The sequence below is a fragment of the Manacus vitellinus genome, unplaced genomic scaffold, assembly GCF_001715985.3.
Source record: "Manacus vitellinus isolate BGI_N305 unplaced genomic scaffold, ASM171598v3 scaffold_54_pilon, whole genome shotgun sequence".
Taxonomy (NCBI): domain Eukaryota; kingdom Metazoa; phylum Chordata; class Aves; order Passeriformes; family Pipridae; genus Manacus; species Manacus vitellinus.
The window spans coordinates 2,419,092-2,442,531 of record NW_021940645.1 but is presented as its reverse complement, the minus strand read 5'-3'; the positions used below and the strand labels follow the sequence as shown (position 1 = coordinate 2,442,531).

The following is a 23,440-nucleotide window of genomic DNA, read 5'->3' as shown; positions in this document are numbered from 1 at the left end:
TCACCATCAGGGACCTTCAAAATACAGAGTCTGATATTTTTTCACAGGGCTAGAGCTAGGACTTAGTTCCCTTGTACAGATTAAATTACCAAAGGCAGTCTTTAAATCTGATTAATTTACAGCTGTTCAAGCAATCTCTCTAGTGTCAGTAGCTGCTGCTTTTACAGCAAGTGTCAAATGCATGAGATATTTCTCCTGCTAAAGAATCAATCTGAATCAATCAGTCTTTGGTGACTGTTCAAGCTATGGTTTGAGGATAATTTTTATTAGCATCAGGAGGAAAATGGTTTTCAATGTTATTTTAATTAATGGCTATTAACAAAAAAAATATTTTGGGTAGTTCAAGGCTACTTAAAGCAAGTGATGCAGATCTTTTTCCAAAAAATAGAAATAACCCCTTAACATTCGGAGGCAATTTGTAGGTCTAAAGAAATCACCTTGGAATAGGGTTGTATTAAGCTAATTTTGTTTCTAATGTTTCTGTGATAATTATATATATTATTTCTGTGATAATATTATATATATATAATTATATATAATATATATTATATATAATGTATATTATATATAATATATATTATGTATATATAATATATATAATTTTCACATCAAAACAAAGATTTTAAATGTCTGTTTGAAAGAACAATTCCAGACCAGTATAAATGTCCCTTGTATCTCTCAGTGGACAAGAAGCCAGGAAAACTATCAGTGGATTGGTTTGCATTATGATGGCAGGCTTTCCAGGGGGAATGAAACCATTATTCTCCCTATTTGTTGCTGCCAAGGCATGCAGTGGAAAGCTATGGGAGCTGAGACTGAGCTCAGTCTAGGCATGCATGGCATTCCTTGGCTTGCTTGCATGAAGCAGCACAAGTTGGGGTGCTGTGAAAGGGGAGCACAGCCTCGGATTTGGGTGGGGAAATCCTGAGAAATGCTGAAGCTTTGGGAGACCTGCAAAAGTTACTAAGTGTTGGAATAGGGAAGGAAGGAAGAGGCTACTGGAAGGAAGAAGGAGGATCTGTTAAAACCACCCATGAGGAGCAGGCTGGCTCCTCCCAGCAGTGCAGTCAGGCTGCTGCCAAGTGTTTTGGGGCTGGGGTTGTGCTGAGCACACGTGTGGAGAGGAAGGGGGGCACAGCAGTAACTTCCAATGAAATATGATCAAGAGTCATCTTGTCAGACAGGACACTGATAGCAAATAACAACAGCCTCTTCTTGTCCTCTGTAAGGTAGTCACTATTATGTGTAATAGCATGCTCATAACCTGCTGTGAGTTACCCACTCAGCACAGGGAATTACTACAGGGTTTTTGAGTTATCATTTTACCATGGAATTTGAGTCTTGTTCATCAGGAGCTAAATTCTGGGCATGGTGACCTTAAGGAGACTGAAGAGGCAGTGGACGAACAGAGCACTTCTCTGGGCAAATTTTCACCATCCTCTGGGACATTAGAGCTTGGTTTATAATATTTCATTAATTTACACTTAATCTACACTCCAGCAATGACTCTAGCAATGCTATGCTGAATTCTAAAGAACAGCCATGTGGGCTGTTGCCACTGGAGTGGGCTTACTGTGAAAAATAACCTATATTGTGGCAGCATTTTGCATCTAAACAGCCACCTGGAAATTCCCTGTACGGCAGCGAAGTGCAGTGGGTGGAAGCAGCACAGAGAGAGACATGGAGGGAGGCTCTCCAGGGATGATGGGGGACAGTGCACAATGCTGTTTGTGCAGCTATACTCTCAGCTGTACCTCTTGGCATTCCCATCTACTCTGTACAGTACTCATGCTTCTGGAAACAGATGGTGGCGTCTCAGAGCAAGGAAATTTTAATTTTTCTTTTTGCAGTATGGTATCAGGACAGTTTGGAGAGTTGTTTGATTAGCTTGATGAAGTTTTTCATTATTCAGGTTCAGCTCCCTTGAGAATCCTATAAAACTAATTCTATTTCATAGAAACACAACTCTAAACCAAAAAAGATCAGCCAGGACATATCCACCTTATCTAGAAATCAAAGCATGGGAATTACATCACACATTGCAGTCTGCAGCAGAGCTAACTACTGCAGGGGTCCTGCCAGGCAATTCCCCTGGTGTGGCAGTATAATGATCCTGAACTTTGCATGTTCAGCCTAGATCTCTCCAGGGAACTGAATTTGGATCTGATGACAGAACATTCATAAGACAGTACTAAATCTAAAATCAGATGTTTTGTTTCTTATAATGTCCTGTTTAGGCAGCTCTGAATCTTTTGGATGCTTAAATAAAAATAAGGGAGTATTTATATTTAGCTTAATGGTTGGTTTGTACAAAAAGCAAAATCCTGTGATGCTTGCTACCCTGCCCTATGCCTTTATGTTCTCAGCTAACAGTTAAAAAATGAGAGACTAGGGACCATGAATGCATTATTTACTCAGTGTTTTGGCAAAGAAGACCAACATACCGATACAGCTGTCTTGTCATCAGTCATTGCTTTTACAAAAGCAAATGCTTCTGAGGTAGAAGACCTGATATTGTCCACTCGGCCCTCATCGAAGCGGCGTAGGGAAGCACTTTCATAGGTCGGGACGAGCCTCCTGTGGCATCTGACAGAATGAAGTAAGAAAAGCAAAGAATAATTATTTTCAAGGAGTCACAAAGGCTAAGAGAAATATAGGCTTGGTACATTTTATTGCTACAGACACACTTTTATGTTTTGCACGGTATTCATCTTAATGTTGATAGAATTCTATAAGAAACTTAAAAAAGATCGATGCTCACTCCCTTCTAACATGAGAAGCTACATACAGCTGTATATGTTTTAGTTATGCATTGCCAGTAAAAAATGACTTGCTGTGTAAAAACAAGGCTAGTAAAACTAAAATTTACTGAAATATCTCAAGGAATGTTTTATTTGTACTGCATCATAAAATAATTGTGTAATTAATCATTTATTTATGGGCTTGAAATATGTTTTATTTAACATAAGAAAAAATACACTCAGTGTGTGAATGAAAAGTAGAAAACTGAAAAGGGTACTATTTGTGAGCTGAAATGAAAACCCACATAGCAATTAGAACTGTTGTTTAATTTGGGTGCAGGTATATAGCCACAATTCCTTGCTTCAGGAGACCTAGCATGTCTTTCAGTTGAAGCAGAGGGTCTCAGATTGTAACTGTCCCCTAAGTTTGTTTTTTTGCAAACATGGAATTTATATCATGGCTGGAATCCAGACAAAAATCTTGGACTAGGTCATTTTTGAAGGTTGGTTAATGGAATATACAAAAAATGGATATTTAACAGATGTTAATGGAGTACAGAAAATGTGTTGGGCACCCCTAGTTTTGACCAGGTAAAGACCACGTCAGAATTACTTGTGTAATAGGCTGTTCTGCAGGAAACCATGCCACTGATCTCTAGTCTGGAGTTCTGGCAATGTAGAAAGGAGCTTTTGACTTTGGTAATACCATGGAAATTAGAGGATATTATCAAATCTTGGGATGTCTGTGAAGAAGGAGGCAGCAGCAGTTACTGTCCTGTGTAGGAACTCTGATCTGATATGCTGCTGTAGAATTCTCCCCTGTGGATGCTTTTCACCCTGCAGTGCAGGAGGTGTGTGTGTGGTGAGCTTGGGGTTATTGCCACGTCCTTCCCAAGCCACCCACAGTGCTAAGGGAGTGTTTCTGCCCCAGAGACTTGGACTCCTATAGCTGCTGCTGCTACAGAAAACCCTGCTACTCCCTGCCACATCCCCTCACCCTCTTCTCTATGCCAAGGGCAGGGAGAGCTGTGGGGAAGGTACTGGCTGGGAATGGCATGTGTGGGACACAGGGATGATGAGCAAGAAGAGGGAAAGGGAGCAAAGAAAAGGAGTAGTCTGGGAACCAGGTGTCCATTTCTATTTTTCCTGTCCTACAGCCATTAGGCATGATCACTCATTTCCATGAAGGAGGCATTTTTTTGAGTGCTGAGTTAAAAATGGACTCTCTTTAAAAAAAACCCACTACCTTGTGTACCTTGTTCCAATGATCTGAATTAACCTTACCTGTAGAATGCCAGCTGAAGTGCTACTTGAATGTAGGCATCTGGGCTAACCTTTTGTTTCTTAATAAATTCCTTTCCATAGTGCTCAAACTTGTAGGCAATAAAATCCAGATTTTCCACCATCCTGGAAAACAAGCAGAAGCAGTTACTCCAGGGTGAGATGCAAGAATCTTATAGAATCATTAAGCTTGGAAAAGAACTCTTAAGATCCTTGAGTCCAGCCATTAACCTAACACTACCTTGTTCACTACTAAACAAAATCATGTTCCATTTTTGTTTGCAAATAAAACCCAGAGATCTTTTCCTGCCTGTACCCACTTGGAGGTGAGTGGGCTCCTGCTCTGCAGACAGTCTTGGCCTTTGGTAACCTTTTCCTGGTCAGTAACTTTTATTCATACAGGTTCTACACCAGGCTTGTTTTGTGCAGCCTTAACATGAGCTCAAGGCACTCAAGTTTCTTCATTTGAGTAAGAAATGGGTGCATTTAAAACCTGAGGAAGCTCATTGCAAGTTCCAATTTAGAGGACTACTACGTTTATTTAAAAACAAAAAGGAATTACTCTGCATCCTGAATATTCCCATTCCTATGTGTGCTTCTAGCCACTTTGAGGTCTTGTCTAGTGCAACCACACTGGATATACTTACAGCTGATCATGCAGTCACTGTGTTAATTCTCTACAGAGAGATCACAGGCCTGAGTATTGAAAGAAATAAATTCTTATTGCCATCTCCACTCCCAAAGATCATGTAAACCTTTTACAGTGTGGAAACACAGTCAGAAGAACTAGCCTTTGTAGGAGCAATATGAATGCAGACAAATTACATTCTTGAATTCAAATTGTTTATTCAAACCAGTTGTATTCTGCTGTCCCCTCTATGTATCCCTGTTGCACTGGCTTCAGATTGAATCAGCTCAAACCCATAAAGGATGTCCACAAAAACAGACGATCTGCATTGTTTGCATCCTGTGAAAATAGGACTAAACTGTTTTTCCGGTGGATTTTAGCATTCCTAATATTTACAGGGGAGGAAAACAATGGAAATGCAATTCCTGAATACAGTGAAGTAGCTCCAGCACACAAAAAGGTGCTAGGTATGTCCAGGTTGGGAAGATGAGGGGGAGCAGGAGGGCAGGAAGCCCTCTAGGAGGAAACCCATGCCTGCACACAATGTGCTAGGTAGTTCCCAGCTTGCAGTCACTGTTGAGAAAAATGAAGCATCTGTTCTACCTTTGAAGTTTTTCTGCTGATGATGCCAAATGTGTCTGAATTTCAGGGGAACATTTCCATCTTAGTCTCCGTGGAGCAGGAAGCTCGCTCACTGAATCGGCTCGGACTAATTTCTTGGAATTTTCTTTCCTGTTAGTACGCGAGACAGAAATCATTAAGTCACAGGATTAACCTCTCTGTTAAACGCTGCTTTTTAGCAGGTGAATCACTGGTTTCCAGTAGTTTTATGGGTCTTAGTGCATCAGGGGGAATTTTCCAATGGCAGGGGCTTCCCCAGGGGCGGGAGTGGGTACGAAAGCTGTACTGAAAGGGAACTCACACGTGCTTGAGCAAGTATTCAGTGCACTGCACCATCACGATGCCATCGAAGGGGGAATGTTCACACACGGTGCCGCAGACTCCATCTCTTCCTACCACAAACTAAACAAGGAAAAGAACAGGAGCAAGAGAGCCAGAACGTGATTTATTGCCTGTGTAAGTTACTCGTGATGGAAACCTAACTAACAAAGATGTTATAGTTCTCCTGTGGTTTTCTTATTGCTCATATCAGGATCTTCCTTGCCTTATAGGTCAGTGGGTGACTTACAGGCCTGTCACAGGAGATTTTCTTGTCCTGTGAAAGGCATTGCATTGAATACCTTTCATGCTGCTATTTTGGACTGAGACCTGTGATAATGTGAATTTTAGCAATTCCTGTGGGAGTCTGAAAATTTGTTTAGCATGTGTTTTATGGTACAGAAACCCCATCAATAGAAAGACAGGCCGGGGCTCTCCTTCCACATTTGGGAGCAATGCAACATCTAGATCTGGGAAATCCGTGAGGTCCCGTTTTATTACAAAGCTCTTCCTTATTTGGTAGCTTTCTCATAGCTTGTTTTTAAGCTTTTTTTAATTCGAGGTGCTTTCTTCATTTCCCTCTTACTTGTCTTCCTTCTTTATTTCATTGTGTACATGTGGCATAGCTGGTGACAACCTGCTGCACTCTGATTCTGTGATACACCCATGCAGTTGGTTATTTCTGCATCTCAGACAAAAGCAGATGTCTAGGACAATACTGCACCTTGTCTCACATGTTTCCTGTCCTTTTTCTGGATTTTGCCCCACACTTCTTTTGAAGTATATTTGGCTGGACTTCTCTCCCTCAGCTCACTCTGTGCATTTGTATCACACACATGCATCCTGCCTTCCTGCTTTCCAGGAGGTTTTCACAGTGTGTGTGCATGATGCAAAAGGTTCACCTGAACATTTTCTGATACCTTACTGCAAAGGTGAAGAAGAATATGGAGGGAAAGAACAAATTCTACTGTGAGAATGGCTTCCTACATAATCTGTGTATGCATGAAAGAAAATGGAATCTTATTTCCCTAAGAATTTCTCTTCACTTTTAAACTGCTGGCCTGAATACATCTGGACAGATGAAGCTCTCCCATATACTATGCAATTTTATTTTCTTTCTGCTACCTTATGATAGTAAACAAAAAGAAATCTTGTTTACTCTCATCTGCATGAAACATGTCAACAAGAGACCCTGCAAATAACAGGATTCTAACTAAAGACAAATGATTTCTTCTTCAAAAATGCAGCACTGGAGTCTGATAATAACGTCATTTGCAGTGGCATAAATCAGGAATGGCTACTGAAATGTATTTTCACTGGGGTAAGTCAGTGGAAGTGAAATTATTTTAGGGGTTTCTCTTTTCTGTTTATCTGTTCTTAGATATGGCAAGAGCAACAAGCATTATGCAAGCCATGTATCAGTCAGGGTTTTTTTCAGTTTTTCATGAGGTGTCAACATTGTTGACAGTTGGAGATTAATACATTGCTTCACCCTGGGTCTATTGCAAAGTGTGAAAATAACAGTGAGACATTTTCAAATATGACAATCAAAATCTGACTGGGGAAAAAGGTTGGAGATGTCAATACTTCCAGGAAAGTCTCAACAAGGATGTCATTAAATGAGTAAACAGTCTGTTAAGTGAGGACTTAAACACATGCTAAATTGTACTATTTCTAGGATGTCAGGAAAACCTGTAAGAAGAGAAAACAGAGGAAAAATACCATGCTTTTCTTTTTCGCTCTGGGATGCTAGGCCAGCATTTTTATTTCATTTGATTGAGTGTAATAAAATTGCATTCTGCTTTCATTTTTATACCAGATGTCTACCTACCCCTATGTCTGTGTATCTGTCTTACCCCCTCAAGTGCAAAGGGCAGCTTCAGAAAACGTGGCAGTGCATTTGTGTTGGAGAATGCCCCGACTCTGCCAGCCAGGCAGTCAGTCTGCCTCCCCTGCCCTGCAAGGAACAGCCTTGCTCACACCAACCCTGCCTGGCCAGATGCTGACACCACCTCCCCCTCTTTCTCCCACTTGCCTCTAAGTGGTCCCTACCACAAGGCAGTGGGAGTCCTTTGCCATGTGCAGTTAACATCGTGGTGCTCTGTGAGGTTTTTACCTGCATAGGTTTGTCATACCAGCGATTGGCCCCGTTTCTGTGGTAGCCTCCCCCGTGCAGCAGTTGCAGTGCCATGTTTGTGTCGCTGAGTTCCACCCCACTGGGGCTGTCCAGGCACACCAGGCATATGCACCGCTCAATCATGTCCAGGGAGTCCCGGTTAGTAGAGTCTGGGGATAAAAGAGGGAAATGCTCACATCCTCTTACCTCTAAGTGCAGGACTGGCTGGGGAGCCCTGCTGCCTTGGACAGCATCGGAGATCTGCAGTGAGCTGGTGCTTGCAGAGCTCTCTCCACAGCAGATCATCTCAGTGTAAGGAAACATTATACCAAGGCATTAATTCACGTGTTAACTTTTGTAATATCTCTGTGTATTTTTTGTATGATTCAATAATATCCACTTTCTTTCTCTGCCTTTCATTTCCTGAAGTAATTATATTACAAAATGGATCTATTTTACTCTTAAAGCCAGCAATGCTTACTTATTTTATATATAACAGTTACAGAGAGGACAGGTGGAAAACAGAAAATGTCAGAGCTCACGCTATTGCTGCAGTATTCTGCTCTGGAACAGCAGGGCTTGTACTGGTTTTGTGCTGTTCTCCCACTGAAACCCTACAACAGGGCTCATATTGTTTTTGTGTTATTGTATTAAACCCCTCTACTCTCTCCTGTCCCTGGTCATTGGGTTATATTGCCTACATCACATGAAGAAAATATCTGTGGATGAGGTTGTGAGGTTTAGATTTTGAACATGATTTTGCCAAAGCCATGGGTTGCCACACTCCACTTCCCTCCTGTCACTAGTGTACTGCTGAATAAAATGGGCTTTTTCTGGATCTCTTTCTGTTTATTTTCCCTATCCTTGCTTATAGAGTTGGACTACTGAGACTATTTTTACCTTGTCCTCAGAGTGTTCCCCCTTATTCTTGGTGTATTTATGTGGATTTTTTTTCTCCAATTCTTTATCTAACTCAGAAATATTATGAAGCTTAAGGATTTGTTTGCATCTGAGTACCAGTTTGAAGCATAGGAAATTTCTGATTGTGAGCACTTAATACAGCTCTTAATTGAAAGGATAGAAGTGTGGAGCATATAACAAGAACTTGTTTTATTTAAAAGCATATAACATTATTAATTGCTGTTAAATGGTTGTTAATAAGATCAAAGAAAAAAGGGCTTTCGAATGCCAGCTTAGAATTCCTTCCATTCTTAACAGATCAGCTTTCATCTACTGGTTTTGCTAAATTTTGGTGTAAATGATTTTTGTTTCAGGATGTTCTTAACTAGAGATATGAATTCAGATTGATCAAAACTTCTTTCAAGTCTGTGCTGAGTTCAACAAGTCTGTGCTCAATTCAGGAGATGATTTCAGCTGAAAGAATGGAAAAATATTTTAAATTAATTCTGATTTGCATTTGAAATACATGGAGCCATTTAAACGTGTTTGCACACGTGGAAAGTAGATTGATCCTCTGAAAGAACAGCATTTTTCAAAGTAAGAAAAAATGCACCTTCCTAGAAGGAGTAACGTTGGTTAGTGAGGAGCTAAAAAAATAACAGATGCTTGTTGTCATCCAGGTTCATTCTCTAGATGCTTTGTAGTAAAAAAGAGCTCAAACATGCAAGAAATTTAAAAGGTGTCAGGAGAAGGAGAAGCAAAGTGATAGCAGTGACTAAGAAGGGAGAGGGGGAGCCGAGGCCTTTTGCAGGTTATGGTAAGGTACTGTTTGGCAGCTCCTGTGAGGGAACATTAGCAGCCATGGGACCAAGTGGCAGGGATGGTCAGCCTGACTCCTTGCAGGCTGCCTGGGGACCTGGTGGAGTGCTGATTGCTGTCTTCCCTTGCCCACAGAAGCAGAGTCCTAGGGAAGGCACCTGGAGTGCCTGCCAGCTCCTACAAACACTTGAGCCAGGAGATTGCATGTGATGGGGCATGTTGAGGTTTCTGCCAATGATCACCCTACATGTGAAACACTGGTGTCCGTATAGAGTGTCTTCAAAAGCATTCATAAACTTCATAAGGAAGAAGACATGTCCCTGTCCTCTGGGCTGTAAAGCTCTTTCAGTATCTCCCATTGCAGGGCTGTCTGTAATTGTGGAATTTTTTTCATTGATGGTCTGGGTATGTTGAAGCAAAGGCTGAAAAGATCCTTGTGAATGGAAGTTGCCTGGTATACATCAGCTTCTGGTGTTTGCAGACAGGCACCTTTGAGGAAAAACAGCTTGGATGGTGATTTACAAACCATTCCCAGCTTGCTCAGCATCCTGCTTTACGTTGTTTGATAGGTTTATATATATTTCATTGTGGCTGCTACCCACACGTCTTTGACAAATGCGAAGCCCTTATCTGACATATGGCTTCAGGGTATCTGGAGTGTAGGTATTAGAGTGAATAAAATTAAGCTCTGCTAGAAACAGAAAAGTAGGGGAAAGATGGCCTTACAGAAGGAAACAGACATGTCTAGAGAGCTGATCAAACACTGAAAAAATTATTCTGTGAAGCAGGCGATAAACTGCACAAGAACTCAGGAACCATGACAAGAGCTGAAACAGAGAAGTGTGAGAACAAGCCTAAGGCCCTGCAAGACTTTTCTTGTCCTTCTGCCTTTCTAATGCACAGTTGCATTGAATTGGCCACTCAGCTGTTGGTTAGTTGGGGTTTTTGGTTTTAGTTTTAAAAAGGAAAATACAGTACTGAATCAAATTCAGATATAGTATGCATGGGACTGGAGCCCTTATAGCAGTAAGAATTCACTCCTTTACTTAGGAAGGGTGAGTTGGTTCTGCATCCTGAAGACAGTTACAATACTGTGTTTATAAATCAGTGATGGCTGGGGTTATTACAATATCTTTGAAATCTTCTCACCTAGAAGACCTATCATCTATTTTCATGTCTGTGCAGGCCCATGGATATATCTCCTTCACAGCCTCTGTAAAGCACTGTATAGGTCTTCTCAGTCTCAAAGCATCCTCTCTTGGCCTGCCCAGAACAAGAACAACTGTGGAGTGACCCCTTTCACTTCACAGGTTTTACTTAGGCAGGGCTGTTCATGATCTTGTATCCATGTGTAACAGCAATGAATTCACCTATATAGAGGAGCTGTGCTAATATCAGTGGTCCAGGATGGGATTCCTGCTTAGATTAGAGAAGGCTCACACCAGGGTGATATGTGGTGATATTTGCTAGTGCAGAATTTTGTTTTCTTTCAGCTCCATAACTGAGTTGGTTTGCTTCCTGATTAAAATGAATATTTCAGCAAATGCCAGGCCATCTAAAAACACTTTAGAGATGGTTCTACTAGTTTTTGTTGATTTTTTTTTTTTCTTCTGATGGTTTAAAAGATGATTTTGTGGCAGGTTTCAAGGCATTCACTGTTTTATTTAAAAGCATGACATGCAAACAAATAATTAGGTGTTTACCTCAATTGTCATTAAAATAAGGAAGGAAGAGAAGAGGAAGGGCTAAAGATGAGACTGGTGTTATGTAATATTGCTGAAATAATGGCCAGGACTCTGTCTGTGTGTGTTTATCTATACTAAGTTTTTATAAGCACAGATAACACTTGAACAAGTGAAGGGAAATCTTCCTTGGGATGGTAAACATACTTTGAGACTATTGGCAACTCTTCTATATTCCAGGGCATTGGTAAAACAGCATATTTTCTGTAGCATTGTTGACCTGGAGATAAAGAGATGAGTTAACAGTATCTTCAGGAGGGAAAAGTGAATACTTCAGGTATGTAAAATGGCAAAAAGAGGGTGTTTCGTTCACTTAGCTTCTTGGTAAAATACATTAGGTATGATGTAATAAAGATCACTAACCCCACCCTTTATTTTCTACTGTTTCAAAGTTTGACATTCAAGTCCAGAATCTGAGACAACTAAATGCTGCCTGTTGGAAGAGAGAGAGAACTGTCCCCAGATAATAACTGGTGTCTTTCCTAGATACTTACTTAAGATTTGGTTGCATCTGCTGTGGTACCTTCTCCATTGGCTAGAGTGAGTACACAGCTAGATTCAATAGGTGCTTAATTTGTAGATGCCTTTTTTAGATAAGATCAAAAATGTCTGAGAGTTGCCAAAAGCTAAGAGAATGCCTCATTCCTACTGGTACAAAATGGATATGAAGAAAGAGACAAATCACAAAATCTGATGTAATGTAATTTATGCGATGAAAAACAGAGAATGGAGTGAGAGTTTTTACATGGCATTAGCACATAAACATACACAGCCAAAGGGTCAAGCTGTATCTGCTGCTCCCCTGGTAACACACATCTGAGCACTTACACATATTGAGTTTCCTGCTGCTGCAAAAATTCAGCAGGAATGTTGCACATTCAGTCCTATATTTGCTGTGACGTTCACTTCCAGCAAAGAAAGGCAGTGATGGTGAGGAGGAAGAGGAGGAAGATGATGAAGAAGAGAAAGCTGGGGTTGTGGCTGCTAACCTTTCATAAGGATTGTCCTGGCCTCTGCCCACTCTGTTCTTCCATCTGTTGTCAGCAGGCCAATTGGAGGCAGCATTTCCTCTTCGTTCTCTGCCATTTTGGCTATCTTTTGTAACTGAGTGAAAAGATCTCCCTCACTGAGGCGACGGAAATTAATGACAACATCCAAAACAAAAAACTGCAAAAAAACGACAGAAGTCAGAAAAACAGTCAGACCCTTTGTGGGCCAACATTTTGCTGTTGCCTGAGTAGGTGTTGAGATGCTGAAGTCCTGCCTGGAGAGCCAGGCCTGGAGGCAGTGGAGCACAAAACCACTGGGGACTGGCCCAGGGCTCACCCCTCCTGTGTTTTAATGCCAATGTAATACCAGTTGCTATAGAAGACTTCCATTGTGTATTGGACTCAAATAAAAATATGCCATTTGAATAAGCTTAAAAAAACCTGAAGAGATAAACCCAGAAAATATGGAAATAATTTTCGTGGTACTATTTGTTTAAAAATAACCTAGACAATTGAGAGAACTTCCTATTGGGGTGAAGAATGGGACTTCCTGGAAAAGGGACTACTGGAATCTACCCCTTCATTCCAAGAGGGCCTGCAGGCATGACTCCAGTACTGCAAATAGTCAGGCTGGGCTATAAGATACCCTGCCCAGCTGATATACTCTGCTGCTCACTGGCAGTTACTGGTTGGGGCAGATTCACTGTAATGCTTCAGTATTTCTGTGTGCACCCGTGCTAACTTCTTCAGGCACAGCTTAGGCCCCCCTACAGGGTGTATATGCCATGCACATATATATCAGGGTGATATATATGCCATTATATTGTGTGCCAATACTTGACTGCCAAGAGAAGCACATTTCCAGCAAATGCACTCTAAGCAGATACTTTTTCTCTGCGGTTTCATCTCCGCGTATTAAACATTTTTGTTTGAAAGAGAGAGCAAATGAATTCTGCCACATTCCTACTTTCTGCATCGCTGTTCTTGGAGCATAATGTGGGCCAGGGACAAAAATGCTGCAGAAGCATCTTTTGGAAATATTGACCACAAATGCTTGGTAAGAAGTGAGCTCATACGTAGCATGCTAATTGCATTTCTGAACAGAGATTAGATTAGGCTCTTCTGGAGCGAATTTAAGCAAATTAAGAAATATAGAAAGGTAAAAAAAAAGAAACTCTTTTACCTGATTGTTACAAGCAACAATGATGTGCTCTGGTTCTGGCATTACATTGCTTTTCTGGGCCACAAGGGTATCTTTGGTAGGTCCTGGAAGGCGATAGGAAGAAAAGAGTCCATAGTATTGCTTCATACAGAGAGGATGACCAGACAGCTGTCCACGAGAAAAATCAGCAGGTAAAGCATGGCTGTAGAAAGAGAAGGAGAAAAACAAAGCAAGAGGAAAAGAGGGGAGAGAGAGACAGAAGGGAAAAGAAATCTAATCTGTCCTTTGTTCTGTTACAATTAGATCAGGTATAACACAAATTGAATAATAAAATGAGATTACAGTATAAGGGAAATAGATGAATTCCCATACCAAAGTTAAATACATCATTCCTGGCAGCTTCATGCATATTCATTAAGCAATTGCATTATCATCTAGTGGCAATGGAAAGAATAGCAGGTCACAAGCAGCTTTGGAATGCACGTAGGAAGCCTGCCTAGATGGGATTCCGGAAACTTGGCAGGGCAGAAGTCAGCAGAACAGCTGAAAAAGAAGTAGCACCTTGAAGAAAGGTACTGATGAAATTCCCTGCAAATCACAGTGGCCCTGTGCTGTGCAGAGTTGTTAAGAGAGTGTGTGAGAGGACCTTGCTCGATGAACAGGAATCACTTGGGCAATAGGAGGGAATTTCTGTTTTCCACAGATCCTTGATTTTGTGCTAATTCTTACTTAGACCTATGGGGTAATATGCACTGAAAACCTATTCCTTTTTGATTGGAAGGCATTTGAAAACAACTTCTAAAAGGCTTCTTTAGCGGCCATAAAAAAAAAAAAAGTGATATCACAATTATGATTATGCTTTGTAAAATACCCCACTGATGCTGCAGCAGGAAATAATGGTTCTGTTGGTTGAGGGAGGCTGCAGAGACCGCAGGAGGAAGATGATCTTGTGGTGCAGAGGCTTTCCCTCAGAAAAAGAGGACTAAACTTCCAGTTTGCAGAGAGGGGCAAAGGCAAAGAAGCAAGCAAGGAGGGTTACTGTCATACATAAGGGGTAATGTCTTATGCTAGTTTATCTTGTTTAACCGTGTCTTTAGAACTGTTGGAGTTCTGAACCAGGGGTATGCACTTTAGTTTCCACTTTTCAAACTTTCTGTATCGCTTATTTCCTCATAAAGGTGCTTAATATTTTTGTTCCTTATCAGCAAAACAGGGTTAGTGGTGTTCTCCCACATTTTGCATAATGCAGAAATCCCCTTATACTTAACAACACTTATCTATCATAATAGAAAATAGTGGGATAGCATGGTAGATTATATAGAAGACAATCTGTACTTATAGCAGTTAAGAAAGGTGTTATTAACTCCAACTGATGGCGCCAGAAAATCTTGTACTGATTTATATGTCTGTGTAAGATCCTACAACTATTTTATGTTAGCAAGGTAGCCTTTGTTTGAAATACTTAGTCCTGACAAAACTGCATGGAATATCTGCACAGTTAAAGCTAAACACTTGAATTTGGGCTGAAGTATTGTACATCTGCATGTGGGATGATCCAAGAGAAGGTAGCAGTACACTTTCTGGTACAAGTCCTTAACAACAAGGAACTGAAAATGTTACAATTATGGTGTCCTCATAGTTACACAGAGACAAGCAAACAGTAATAACAAATGAGGATACGGTAGTGAGGATTTCAGTGGCTATTGATTTAAGACAAGCAAATCTGACACAGGAGTCTTTGGCTCTAGAGTAGTGGGGTCAAAACAGTAAGAATTTAAATTATCTTTTGTTTGAGCAATGTGGTTCCTTTATCTCATCTCAGATGCTGTCATATAAAGATGCAACTCCAGCAGTATGCAATAGTACCTCACAGCACACCAGTGCTGGTGTATGCAGTTGCATGGCATATCTTGGACTAAAGCACATGTTCTTAAATAAGTAGCTCTTCTATACTTTCTGAGTAGCTGTCAGACTTTTGAAGTGAAACATCAAACAGCTTATTTCTTTCTTTTATCTTATTCATAGATGACAGGAACTTTATTGTTTGAATTCCTCATCCAAATAAGAATTGGTTAAAGCGTATTATTTGTTCTCTACTATGGTGTGGTCTCTGTTGTGCTTGGCTGTCCACTGTTCCTATTCTTCAGGGAGCAGTGGTTTCAGCAGTAAACTTGGAACATACTAAGTGAGGCTAAGAATTGCTATGTAAATATTTTGTTATGAGTTACTTCATACATGACTTGAAGAATCTTGTATTTCCCCAGTATTTATATACAGAAAGTAACAATTGCATAAGTAACTTACTTTGACTACTGAGCCAGCCTGTCTGTGCTGAGGCTTCCTTCCCCTAAATGTGTTATTTCTCTGGGGGGAGGGAGGATTGGTTCTAAATGCAGAGTGCAGGACGTGGAGGGGGTGCAGTGCCCTGGCAGGTGGAGGGTTCCAGCAAAGGTGTGCAGGCTTTGTACCCACAGAGCTGGTGCTCTTTGGGTGTGGAGAGCACAGACTTCCTCTGGTGTTCTCCGTAACTCTGTTAGACAGATTGTGCCTGTCCTTTTGGGTTGCACTGTGCCTGCTAGACTGATGGCTACCGGCCATCAGAAAGGATCCCTCTTCAACCTGTTACATTGCAGTAAAAAAAGCATAAAGTGCATAAAAAATTGCTGAAGCCCTTCCCCGAAGCATGCTGGACTCCCAGCCCTTCCAAGTGATGGAGGAGTGCAATACAGCCCAATTATGCATTGAGAGCACCTTTGAATCAGAAGCCCTGTGGGTACTCAAGCAGCAGCTCTCCTTCCAAGCTACTTACGTGTCCAGTAAAGCTTTGTAGTCTTGCACTCCTGAAATGAGATTAGCAGCAAACCTGCAAGTGGCAGATAGAAGTGACATCAGTCTTTTGTCATTGGGCAACACTGGGCTGTTTCTGAGAGACAGAGGAGTGATTGATGACACAGCATAAGGGGAGAAAGTCTTCTGGCTTGGTAAGAAGAGTTCCCTGCCCCCACCCAGAACCTAAATTAATTCATGACAAGAGAAATATGAAATCCTACAGACAGTCCCTTCAAATGGTTAAACAGACCACAGGAGGAAGCCTGAAAGCATTTATTTAGAGAATGGGAGCAGAGGCTGAATATTTAATAGAATCCTTTACATGGGTTTCAATATCAATACTCATAAGCTGTCCAATTTATTAGAGTACTTCCTGTCCTAAGCAGATATTCTTTTTGCAGAGCTGAGGACAGGTGTATTATTTCCTGACATTGTCCATTTGCACTGTGTCAGAATGGAAGGCTCTGAGAAAAATATTTCCTTGTTAAAGCACGTGCATTAGAAAATGCAAAGTGGAGGTTTTTTGAAAGCTCTGTGCACAATAAATTTAGTCAGTAATGAATGGAAGCATTTATAGTTATGTTTAAACTAAAGTAAAAAGATGCATTAGCTGTCTACACAAAATGTTAAAATAATGCATATTGGTTTCAAGGTTCTGGCTGTTTTATAATAGCATAAATTCACATGCAGTTAATTATTTCAGTAATGAGCAGCTAGAGAGTGCTAAAAGCAAAGAGGAAAATTGCACTATATAAAGGTAGATTTGGTTCGTTTTGCTGTTTTAAAAGGAGGAAACATTTTGGCAAAGGCTGAAGAATGGAATCCTGTTTTAAGGGTATCTGGAGAGGTATATTCTGTGCTTGGCTACGTGCTTACCTTTTCTCTTTTTAAATGATAGTAATTGCCCACAGTAGCTCAAAGGAGAAGGATCAGTTCAGGGCTGGGAATTATGAGCCAGAAGGAAGCAGTGTTCTTGGGGAAAAATGATTTCTGAATTCTTATTTTTAGATCCCCTGTGTTTCTGGTGCCCTTTTGGGCATCTGAAAGGGATAATGTAATGCCAACGTGGCCTTTTCAGTTTGCAGGGTGGCTACGAGTCATAGTGATGGCATGTTAAAGATTATTTTCCTTCAAACTATATGGCAGAAATTAGTATTTATTTTTTTCCTCACAAAGTGGTTTACTTGGATTACATACAGTAAAAAGCTTTGCAAATATTCCTTAAAAATATAAATCTCATGGCATTTTTTTCATGCAATAAATGTAATAGTAATGACATTTTCCTTTCTGAACATTAGCATGAGTAACCCCAGAAACACTGCTCTCAGTCAGCAGGCCTAGTAGGAAATCATTTAATGGCTACAGCCCTTATTTTTTAATGAAAGTTGATTGTCTTTTTGCAAAAGCAGTACATTTAAAATATCCTTTCATTTAGCAAAAGCTGCAAAGTCGTAGTACATTACCTCAGCTGGTCATTTACATCCTTGAAATACTGACGAGCAAAGATAATTGCTGGGCTGGAATTGACTGGAAGAGCTAGCCGGTTGTTGAGGTACATGTCGTCCAGCCAGTAGTTAAACACCTAAGGGAAGGGGACACGAAATCTTAAAGCTACAAAACAGCACGTGGAAAGGCAGCCCGGGGGTGAGGGGACAGTGCTTGGTGCTCCTGGTGTCAGGCATGGGCTCTGATTAATGGAGCTGCTGAGCATTTTCAGCCTGGGCTCCGCGACCTCAGCTCAGCTGCAGTCAGCCACAATTCCATAATCCTGTTTCTCAATCAATGGCAATTTACAGTGTGTTCCATTAAGAAATAAACAAGCTCCATATCGTGGTGCTTTGGGTATTTCGTTGTTTGTTTCTCTCTACGACCGAAAAATGCTTGAGTACAACATGTTAACTCTTGCATAGTGATTAGGAGATGTTTAAGAGATGGGACAGAGTTTTACTGGTGATGGCTTTCCTCAAGGGGCTTCAAATATTTGTCAATGATGCCAAGATGCTCTACTGATCCTGTCCTGTAGCAAGACAGAGCAGGAAAAGAATTTCCCAAGCCTGATGGTTTGGTCCTGCAGATACTGGCATGTGGATCAGGCCCCTGGAGAATCCTCTCTGTGTCCACTGACACAAATACAGATTGCTGGTGCTTGACCCAGACACAGTTACTAAATTTCTAACCATTTTTATTGAAAACACAGATGTACAGTAACTGCATTCGTTTATGTCTAAGCAAAGATTGAAGAATCATTATTTGGAAAATGGAGGCTTTCATAAAATGATCAAATGGTCTTTCTGAGCGGGCAGGCTTTGCATATGGTAACTATAAACAACAACGAAATTATGCAAAAATAATTACAAATGCATGCATCAGTTGAAAAAGTTTTCCTCTGAGATATTTCATTGCTGTTAGAACAGATGCTTCCCCTACAATCTCTGGAGTCTTCAGGAGAACATACTAGAACTATACTCCTGGCAAGTTAAATTCTGAATAAAACAATTTCTGATTTATCTTAAGAATTAGGTATTTCATTTTCATAACCAGTATTTAAAATTGACATATTTTCAGAAAATGTTTACGTATCCTTCCTCTGTAGTTTTCATGCTATAAGTGGTTAAATGAGCAGCTGTTTCGTGGAACACTGTTTGCTATCAGGAACATTAAATGATGGTTATCTCAGACACCAAAGCCATGAAGTTCTATGATCAAAGTAACAAGACAAGATTGAGCAGCATTTCGTTCAGAAGTGAAGCACTGTATTAAAAATAAAAGCACTGCCAGTACTGTAGCCTTTTTTCCCTGATTATAGCAGCAATTTGACGGAGTTTTCTTGTGCGTCACACAACTGAAAAGTACAGGGAGAGCCACAATTCACTGACATGAGTAGCAAGCCTGCAGGATTTCACTGATCCATGAAACCATTTTCCTTGCTGGGATGGAAAGACTTCAATGAAGTTCTTGTTTTCAGCTGCCACACAGTTAATGCAGGTAGGGTGAACTGCAACTTTGTGGAGTGATAAAATCTACTTCAGCTACGGCTTATTTAATTTTCCTGTCTTGGGAAGTAGAAAGCTGGACTTTTTAAAAGGCTGAGGTCTCAGCATGGTCTATGTGATAGATATACATGTATACATGTATGTGTATATTTGACAAAGGAAATACTTCAGGGTAAATACATTGGTATAGTGTCACAGTGAATGGCAAATAATAGCTCAGTTTTAAGAGAGTAATTCCTATCCTGAAGTATTCCATTCCAGAACAATTTGAGTGGATCAGAGCTTTGGGTAGATGTGTATGCAAGGCACTTTTTATAGCCCTATCAGAAAGCATTTTTCATTTCAATAAAAAAATCTAAATCCTGTTATTAAAGGGAAAGGAAGAAATTACGTCCCAAACTGATGTAATATAGTGCTTCCTACAGGTCTTGCTGACACCTCTGTGCATGTACCTGAGGTGAATGAATGTCCTCATTGATGCCAACAAACTGTTGATCTGAAAACATAATAATGATACAGATTTTGACATGATTTGAAAAATCTAGCCTAGTATGTTGGAAATATTCATTCCCCTTGTCAGAATCTGATGTGACCCCTGTTTGCATTGACCAGCTGAAAGAAAACAGTGATTCCATATAGAAAAACAGAAAGAGCTTGTAAACGAGCATCATCCAACACAGCAATTATTTTTCTCATCTGGATTTGCTTACCCAGTTCATTGTCTTTTCCCTTCTTTCCTCAAGCATTTTCTGCAAGGATTCTCCCAGGCCTCCTGGGATTCCAAACTGCTCCACTATGACCTTGGTCTTCTTAAATTGCTCCTCTGGCACCAAGTGTTTCATGCACTGTAGGTACATGCCTAAGGTCTGTTGCAGTGGTGGAACTGGAAGTTTTGGCACTGCCTAGTCATTAAAAAAAATATATATATAAGCAAGTAATTCTACTCGTTCCTAATCTGTCCCCTTTTTTATTTCTTTTTTTTTCTTTTGTTGCTGATTAATATATTGCATCCATTTTTTAATTGATGTATTCTGTTTTAGCAGCTGAAGGCCTGATTACTGCAAATGTACTCTCCAGTAACTCTATCTGAAAGCTTTCGAATGGATAGACTAGGGGAGTAGTGGAAAACTACCAAGGAGAATATTCCTTGTTAAAAATTCTAGAAATTGTAGGACGACGAGTCATGGTGCAAGCATACAGTCTCAGCTAGGCTCTAGAAAATCTGAAAATACATGACAGCATAGTAATATAATGCCTGAATAAAAGGTATTTCATTAGTAAAGAAGTACGTTTAGCTTGTGATTAGTAAAACCATGGGATAATACTTGTCTGATTGATAAAATGAGTGGTTATAAAACTACAGAAATAGAAAACACACTGGTCTTCCTGTTTATTAGTACTGACTATGTGCAGTCCTCAATAAACCCGTGTTTTACCCTGGCAAACCTTTGCTGTCAGTCTGTCTGGAACACCCCTAGATGGCTTGATAAAGCATTTCTGTTTATACTTGCTTTATCCTCATCCTGTTTTGGAGCAACAGTATCTGGGAAGAAAAGAATATCATGCTACTCATGCAATTAAGCTTCCTTTGCTTTTTAATGTAGAACTAACCAAGTGAAGTGTAATTAGTAATTTAAAAGCCAGAGCAGATATGGGGGCAGTGGGAAAATCAAACAAGGAGATAATTCATAAAAGACTGGGAAATTGCAAAAGGCTGTGATGCTCTAAGCATGGCTCCTCAGGGAGGTGGCTATGTCTCCCACTTGAGAAATGAGCATCTAATGCAGCTATGCTTGGCCATTAGTGATTGGTGTAGGCCAGAAACTTTTGGAGGGTTTATTTTTCTAATTAGATTTTTGCCTATCTGCTAAAGTAGGCAAATTTCACCTTTTTTTTTTTTTAACTACATCTTGGTGTAACAGACATTGATTTTCACAGGATTGCAGGACCAGAGTGTCATTTTGGGTGGAAGAAAGGACTAGCAGTCACCTTGTTCCACCTGCTGCTTAGAGCAAATCTAGCTGCAGACTTCTCTGCCAGTGCATGCAGGGAGGGAGGGGGTGGAGAAAATGGTCTGAACAGTAGATAGGGACTCACTGTCCTCTGAACTCAAATACCAGCTCTGCCTTTTGACATCCACAGAAAAGTCAGTGCTGCATTACACTTCCCTATCTAGAAACTGAAGATTTTAGATTCTCGTAAGAAGTGTCATAGGACTACCTGTTATTAATGGAAATGCAAATCCAATTTAGTCTGTAATGCACTCTGGATCTCAGAAATAAGAGAATGGCAATTCTACAGTTTCAAGCTATGCTTAGTCAAGACATGTTTCTTCTGTTATTGATTTCTTGGTCAATGGAAACAGATGTGCTAAACAGTATTTCTTTTTGATACCTGGCTTCAGCCTTACCTTTCTGGATAAGGTTACTGAACAGTTCATGACTCTGCTTAGGAAAAAAGCTTTAAACTCAAGGGGTTGACTTCTTACAGGCATACACATCTGGCATCTCCTAAAGCAGCTTTAAAATGAATCATATGTGATAGTTTGATAGTTCTGTACTATTAAAAAATAATTACATGCCATCCCTGACTTGGTAGCAATGCATCTGCTGTTGTATAATAATATTTCATTTACTGGAATTCTTCATAGGATGTTGGGAGAAAGAGCGTATTTGGATATGAGAAGCGTTCCCTGAAATGAAGAAATAGGCTCTGGAACAGAGCTTGGGTTACAATTATTATATCAATTTACGTTAATTTACAGTATTAAAAAGTTGTTAAGTCTCTTCTTTTTGTTTTTCTTTTTGTTTTCCCGAAACAGTCACTTACTGTCTCATCTTTACTGCATGTATCTTTCTCTGTCTTCTGCGTGTTTTTTTCTAGGTCAGGCATTTCTGCATTTCTTTTGGTATCTTTTGTCGAGGGCAGAAATTGAAGCCACCTGGGGGCACTTATGGAGCCTCACGCCTCAGTTCTGGAAATAGAAAAGATTTAAAGTCCTGTCAGTACCCATTATTTATAACCAAAATGTATGAGGGGAGTATTCCCTGCGCAAGCATACGCAGAAGCTTCAGAATGCAAAACTGAGGAGAAATAGAAGTACAACAGTCAAAAGTAGCTAAACTGAACCCTGTGGAGATTGCTCTGACATTGTTTGTCTCATTTTGCTATAAATTTATATATTCAGAACTATCTGATGCTCATAAAAGGTGCCTTCTCAGCATGGTTTATTTTGTCACTGTAATTTACTTTGCAATTTATTGTGGCGTGATCCGTGCACTGTTGTATGACTGTTATATGTTAGCTGGAGGAAAGAGGTGACTTTTCTTTGAATGTACTTATGTTGACACAGGTAATAGTAAGGCTGCATTTTTCTGTCTACCATTTTATATGAAAGCACCACAGTGTTTAAATGTATTTGTCACTGCACGGTTCCATGGATACAGTGAGCTGCTGTGCTGGAAGACGTAAAAGCTGTAGAAAGGAGCTTGATGGAGATGTGCCTTTGCCCCCTGCAAGCTAGAAGCTCAGTGGGTGCCCGTGCTTTGGGGCAAAGATGTGGGCTGGGGGACCCCATGAGCCTGCCTAAGCTGGCAGGCTGGCTGTGAGAGGACTGGCAGCAGTGGCATACACTGTGCCTCATACAGCAGTCTTCTCAAATAGCATGTAACTATCCAGGGAGATGGCTTAACCTGCCAAAAGTCACAAAAGTAATCTGTGACAGAGCAAATACTTCCACTGGTGTCTCTCTGGTATTGTGCTTATCCTGGTTTTGTTTTCTAAAGATGCATCTTACTGCTTTTCTACACAAAAATAAGCTATATGACACCTGTATTTCTTCTGACATAACAGTGCCCACACCAAGCAATTGTCATTCAGTTATGGTAGTACTTAAATGCAGCTAAAGCAGAGCAAGTTCTTTGTGTTCAGTCAGATCTTGATGGATTACAGTTTTTTTGGATTTATTTAATTACTTTCCACTGTGTGTGAAATATAAAAGACAACACATGTTGATTATGTAGGAAATACTTTCCTTTCTGTAATCTTTGGGACTATACATTCAGGACACTTGAGATATTTCTAAAACAGCTTTGAAGAACAATTTGGTTAAAAATCCTACAGTGTAAGAAAGTGAGATGAAGAGTTCTGCTTAGCAATGGGCAGAGATGGCTGTGCATTATTCCTCTCCTGAGGATTGGCTTGGCTATTCCAGCTCTGCCAATGTGTATGTGGTCGCTGACACCTGGTGTCGGTCCTGTCCTGCAATGGCTTTCAGTGGAGCCATGTGCTGTGAAATAGGT

At 40.4% G+C, this 23,440-nt stretch overlaps 1 protein-coding gene across 1 annotated transcript in view; it reads right to left on the bottom strand.

Annotated features, from left to right (window-relative positions):
- CHAT (choline O-acetyltransferase) overlaps positions 1-22,113 on the bottom strand; it is a 29,069-nt gene extending 6,956 nt beyond the window's left edge. The window contains exons 1-11 of the mRNA XM_029963190.1: positions 21,969-22,113; positions 19,850-20,041; positions 17,610-17,728; positions 16,127-16,180; positions 13,339-13,519; positions 12,156-12,333; positions 7,706-7,875; positions 5,573-5,673; positions 5,254-5,382; positions 4,026-4,148; positions 2,445-2,586 (exon numbers count right to left, since the gene is read on the bottom strand). Of these exons, the coding sequence (XP_029819050.1) occupies positions 2,445-2,586; positions 4,026-4,148; positions 5,254-5,382; positions 5,573-5,673; positions 7,706-7,875; positions 12,156-12,333; positions 13,339-13,519; positions 16,127-16,180; positions 17,610-17,728; positions 19,850-20,041; positions 21,969-22,031 (1,452 nt within the window). The 5' untranslated portion in view covers positions 22,032-22,113. The remainder of the gene's footprint in view (positions 1-2,444; positions 2,587-4,025; positions 4,149-5,253; positions 5,383-5,572; positions 5,674-7,705; positions 7,876-12,155; positions 12,334-13,338; positions 13,520-16,126; positions 16,181-17,609; positions 17,729-19,849; positions 20,042-21,968) is intronic.
- Between the last annotated feature and the right edge of the window lie 1,327 nt (positions 22,114-23,440).